We start from the raw sequence: 6,000 nt of genomic DNA, 5'->3' as shown, positions 1-6,000 counted from the left end.
GCTTTCACCTCTCTATGTATGTCAGCAAACGGATGGCTGAGGAGACACCAGTAAGCATATGTGGACATTTTTTTTAATAATTGGGTTGTTAGGTACTAAATTTTGTAAACTAGATTTGCCGTTGTTTATTTCTGTAAGGGTGGTTTGTGTGCTTTACGTAGGTTTCTGCTGTGATATAACCCAGATTGCGAACTCGGATAACGGGCGACCGTGCTGACTAGGAAACAGAAGTACGCGCACGGAAAAGCAGCAGTTAATGAGTGTCTCATGTAATCTGCCCTTAGAGGTTTTGGCGTCCTCACCTCGGAGACGGAGACGTTGAATGTTTTTCGTTACGTCTCATATTGCTTTTACAAGCACCATGTTACTCAATCGATTTTAGGCCCGAAATTTGAGAACTTTTGCAGACACTGCCTGTGGGCACATGAAGAATTTGCTATACATCCCAAACCATACGGCAAAACAAAACCGTTCAAATTATAACCAACGCACAACGGCAGTGTGATAAAAAACACTCGACAACAACTTTTATTTTCCGCATTTTTACAGTGCGACATTCGCTCTTAGTTAATAAGTATTAAAAATAAGAAAATAAATCGTCTTGATTGCAACACTGCCATTTGCAGCCAACGCTTCTTCCCTAATCAGATGCGCATCTGGCGTGCGCAGCGTTGCTCGCTCGAGCCAATTTTGTTTACAAACGTTCCGCCTGTATATCTGGCATTGCCTTTCCTTGCAGCGGACGTCCGCTACCGAAACCGCCCCATGACGAATATCAACAACATGGCTCCCAGAGTGAACAGTGTCTCAGGCGGTCGGACACTATTTGCTGCGTCGGGTGACGGACGCCACTTCGAAGGCTGCTCCCAAGTGTCGGGGTACCGGTCGCGCTCGACAGGATCTGCGTGAAAGTCCAAAAAAGGAAGTGTAACCGGCGTGTGTTGCGGCAGTTACCAGTGCCGGAAGATGAAGTGAATGCACTGGAAACAATAATTAGTGCCACATAACATGGGCCGTCGTATAGCTGCGTGCCTAGCTTCTTTAATGTATGAAGTTGCTACTTCAGTAGTGCCACTCAGTGAAAGTCCTTAAAGGCAACAGTCCTCTTATGTAGCCACTTACTAAAACGCCCCTTTCATGTAGGTTTAGTTATGTTAAGTTGAGAGAGTGTGGCTATTTTATAACAATTGCGCAAGAATGACTCCATATAGTACCTCCTCAAGACGACACCAGTAGCGCCCGTCGAGGAATCAATTACTGCTAAAATTGCTCATGATTTTAACAAAATACTACATCCACTGCAGAAACTCTGGCCCTGGTATTTGTTTTTCTTGGAGAGCCTTTCAGTTTGATCATATGCAAATGTCGTTTCAAATCGCGCGCCATCAGCCGCAAAGGGTTCGCACAACATCCGACAGATGGCGACGAGTGTACTGGCCAGTAGGAAGACGTATTGAAACATCCCCCTCGCGAGGGGCACGATCAAATGCAGAGCATTTCCGGGGGCGCACGACGTTAAAGGGACACTGAAGTGAATTTGTCAAACTCCCGTTTTTGCTTGCACTGCGTAGACTGGCTCAAATTAGCACACTTTTCATCGTTTATCCGGTTGACAAATCGGTAATTATTTTACAAAGCGCGAAAGAAGAAAAACTACCATGCGCGGTTTGCGGCGGCCGCACCAACTAAGGCTGTGACGTTGGGAGGAGGGGCGCCGTGATTGGACGATGCCCAAGGTTATCAATCACACAAGTTTCGGTTTCGGTTCTGTAAAACATAACCAATGGCTTTGTTGGATGGGGATTCTCAATATCTCAGTAATCATCGTACCGCGCTTCTGCCATGTTGTCGGCTGTAAAATGCACAAGATAAGCCTCCCAGGACGGCTTGTAGTCGTAGCATTCACTAGCCGAGACCTACGCAGTGCATGAACGCCCTCCGCGTACCCGCAGACGTTCAAATGTCATGCGCTTTTCCCCCATATTTGGAGCTTGACTCCCTCATGCCTGTATCGTAAAAAGCGTGTTCGCACCAGGCCAAGGGTCTGTTCATTCTGGCCTGTGCCCACTGCCTGCAAGCAGTCGGTGCTTATGGCAACAGCACGCCAACGAGAACTCGCTAGCGCGCCAGTGCCAGCCTGCGCGCGTTTTGTGAACTAGTTCGTGTAGCCATGAACGTTGCGGCCCCAAAAAAGGTGAACTCAATATAGAAAACATCGGCGGAAAACAAAAAAGTTAACTTACAAAAAAAAATGCACGTACCCGCGGGGATTCGAACTCGTGACTCGCAAAACACTCGCGGTGAAATCCTAGCGCCCCAGACCGCTAGGCCACGGAGCGGGACGCGAATGCCTTGCTAATATAGGGTATATATTGTACAACCGGTTTACACTTTTATTTAGTTTTGGCATTTCAAGCCGCTTAGGTGACTATTTGTTGTACTGCGATCGTGCAGTAAGCGTCGCCCGAGTTTCCACAGTAGCTCACGTCTAGCAATTGCATTTCGTAGACGGAAAAGCGTTCGCAGATGCGTAGTCGTGCTGCTGACCGCTGTGCTTGTTCGCCCAGCGCAAAAAAGTGCTTCCCGCGCCCTAGTTTTACGCTGTACGGTAAAAATATCAGTTGATTTTATTTGCTTAGTACCTATATTGACTTCGCTGACTCTTCTCCCGCCTTCAAGAGGCCTTATATTTTCCTACTGGCGTACCAGTCAGCGAAGCGTCGCATGTGCAGCGCTTGTGTGAAGCGACCTTGACTTGGAGCTAGATACAGTGTACAAACAAACCAAGTAAAGAAAGGCACATTCTTCCATTCACAAACGTGTCCTGGCTTCGTTTCAACTAAGCGAACGAATTGCGACCAAGCAATTTTTTTTTAACCACCTTGATTGCGACGACCCGCCGGCGGCCGGCGGACGAAACGCTGGGCCGACTGACTCTGTCGGCCGGGGAGCCGTGCAGTAGCGCAGCCGTGGCGCAGCCAATTGCCAGCTCATCCCCTCCTGACGTCACACGAAAACGCCACAGAAAATGGGCGAGCGTAAAGAGAGGAGGACAGCGTTTTCGAATTAGTTTTTCTACTAAATAAAATCGCGTAAACGCGCCTAGAGTGGTCGAAACATGGCCTGGGGACTCCGGACTACAATTTGCGCTAGTAATCCCGCAATGTTTACATATCACTTCAGTGTCCCTTTAAGTAGTTTGCGTTACGTTAATGTTGTTGCACTTGTGGCAACTGCTGACGAGAGAGCGCTCGTCAGCAGTAATTTGAATGAGTCAACGATACAAGGCGCGTACGTAGCGTCCAATTCCGTGTCGCCTTTGTGGCGCAGTGGTTAGGGCGCCATGTACATTGCGTTCCGCCCGCAGGGTCGAGGGGTCGAAACCTGGCGCCGGATAGTATTTCTTTTTTTTTTTATATAGTAGGGAGGGGTGCGGTGCGGCCTACAGACGTCAACGCGGGTGACATCGTGAGTTACTGAAATGCTCTGTATTTAAAAGGTGTCCCGTGCTTTTATTAAGCAATGAGGCCTGCAGTTTGTGACGAAGCTCCTCAGCGCCGCTAAAATACACGCGCGGAGTTCTCGGCTAATTTAACTTACGGCGGTCAATATGCCGAAATGTATGCGTTTGGCGCACGAATGAGCATAAACAGCTTCAAATGTTGACGATTCTGAGCACAAGGTATCGAGGACAACTTCGGACTTCAGAGATTTTCACTTATATAATTTTAATAGAGATTTGGCAGAAAATATCACCCTTTCTGTGTTACAGAAGTTTAGAACTAGTAACTTGTTTCCACGGCTTTTCTAAATAAATTCTATTAATCTCCCTAATTTCAGTACCGACTCGCTCAAGGCCGGTATCCAGGCTAAAAAAGTGGCCTCAGTCTTGTTACGAGTGAGTTTCAGAACACACATATTAGTTATAAAATTACGAAACGGGCTTCGCCTGCATATTTGTGTACATTACTGATGCTGCGAGAACAAACTCGCAGATCTAGGGCGACAAGGTTGACAGAAAGGATTAAAATACATTTTTTCGGAAACCAGAGCTTAAAACTGTGTACTGTTCGAGAGAGAGCTTAAAGGACTACTGACACGAAATTTGAAAGCTCAAATACCTCTCGAAAGTTTAAACTGTAATCGTTCCGTAGAACGTATTTTAAATTAGTTTTAATCCTTGCGCACACGAGAAAGCTCATCTGCGCCACCGAGCAAGCTCATGACCCCATCTGCGCTTCGACCCAAATGGCCGACACCACGGCTCCAGTGACGTATCGAGGCGGCCGCAGTGCTGTTGGCGCGCGCTTTTCCGCCTTGTGCATGGCGTCACAGTTTTTCGGACTGACGTCACGTGGGACTACGGCCGGCCGGGCCCTTCTGGCGCATGCGCGCGCACGCAGACCGGCATCGTTTGTGGTGCGACAAGAACAGTGACGTCAAATGCACCTCCCTGTCATGGCGGCTGCCTTGGTGTTCGCTTCAGCGAAGCCGAAACTGGCACGAACAAACGGAGCTGTAAGTAATTATTTATTCTGCGTGAGACAATAAATTGGGTCACCCCATGATTACTGGGCTCGTAGGCATCTACATTGGCTCAAAAAACGAAACACAAAAATTTCGTGTCGGTAGTCGTTCAAGATACGGCTTCAAAAATTGTTTGCCACGTTGGGTATCCCCAGTGATTATTTCTGATCCAGTAGGAAACACAGTGTCGCAAAACGTGATCACCCCAATTTCTTTTTTTATCGTACTAATGATTTAACACCAATGGAAGTCTCGAAGGAAAACATTTCACATTAGAAAAGCTTGCTCTGCGTCACTGACTCCTAATAAGTGTCATTTTGTGCCGCCCGACCAAACCTGTCTGAAATGCTTATCGTACGTGAACTTCCTGTTTTTATGAGGACAGCCAAGAAGTGGCAGCAAGAAAAAATAACACATTGACTAGTTTTGCAAAGTAGCTATCGTGTAACTGCGGAATGTGACTTTTTAAATTGCCACGGGTGTCAAATCTAAAAAAAAAACAAGATATTTTGGTACATCTGAAGTAAAAACAGGAAAAATGTGAAAACGCAATTAGCAGACACAGCCTGTTTTTACGTCAAGGTCAAGATTCTAAATTGCGCGTTTCGTCGGAAGCAACAATTATAGTATTGTCTGTGTCGCATGTCGAATAAATGTTTTGCGTGCGACACTAACCTATTAATCTTTGCCTGCACGGTTTCCCCGTAGAGAAGAAACAACTATGGCGCTTCCTATACCCGCATTTTTAGATAGGTAGCGATATTTGGCTCATTTCTATTTAATTTTAGGGTGACACCACCACTGTGTTGCGGCTATTCGACTACTTATCGCTGTTCACAGTCGTTACGTAAACAGCTAAATGTTATTAGGTAGAAGGTACTCAACCTTCTGCTTTTAGGCGTCTAGATGTGCTTCTATTGGCATTTACAGACAGTTCCTGGGTGTTATCAGTGCCAATTAAAGCTTTGTCAGTTCACCTGACCTGCACAACACGCTTTGAAGACTGTTTAAAAGACTCTCATCACTTTCAAAAAAGCCAAATTCCTTGTCAATAACCGTCCCTTGTGCCATAATATATTGGCTAAAACAGCACTGACAGACAATGACTTCAAAGCGCAAAGCCCCCTTAGCAAATAAATTTAGCCCTCTATACTCACCTTCCGGTGTGGTGAAGACAACTATCTTTTCGGTTGACACTTCTCTGCCTCCGTGCACGTTGACAAACGTAACGGTGCACGTGTAAGGCGTTCCTGGGCTCAATCCCATGAGCGTGATCGTCGCCGCGTAGTCTCCGTGGTGATTGCAGGTGAAGTCGTGCTCCTCTCCACCTGGTCCTCTCACCATCCCGTAGCACTTGTCGAGGGCACCGTTCTTCACTTGCGGCACGAAAACCCTGACATTAACCGACGTAGGACCGGTAGGCCTCGCCTGAACTTCAAAGTCCCCGGGGGCTGTGCATAGCAAAAAAAAAAA

General features: G+C 46.9%; 1 protein-coding gene across 1 annotated transcript in view; it reads right to left on the bottom strand.

Annotated features, from left to right (window-relative positions):
• Window positions 1-500: 500 nt before the first annotated feature.
• LOC144141080 (uncharacterized) overlaps window positions 501-6,000 on the bottom strand; it is a 29,477-nt gene continuing 23,977 nt past the window's right edge. The window contains exons 5-6 of the mRNA XM_077672601.1: window positions 5,685-5,978; window positions 501-901 (exon numbers count right to left, since the gene is read on the bottom strand). Of these exons, the coding sequence (XP_077528727.1) occupies window positions 750-901; window positions 5,685-5,978 (446 nt within the window). The 3' untranslated portion in view covers window positions 501-749. The remainder of the gene's footprint in view (window positions 902-5,684; window positions 5,979-6,000) is intronic.

Source organism: Haemaphysalis longicornis, unplaced genomic scaffold, assembly GCF_048455015.1.
Source record: "Haemaphysalis longicornis isolate Haplotype H1 unplaced genomic scaffold, Haemaphysalis longicornis Haplotype H1 scaffold_6, whole genome shotgun sequence".
Classification (NCBI taxonomy): Eukaryota; Metazoa; Arthropoda; class Arachnida; order Ixodida; family Ixodidae; genus Haemaphysalis; species Haemaphysalis longicornis.
This window is presented reverse-complemented; position numbering and strand designations above follow the sequence as displayed.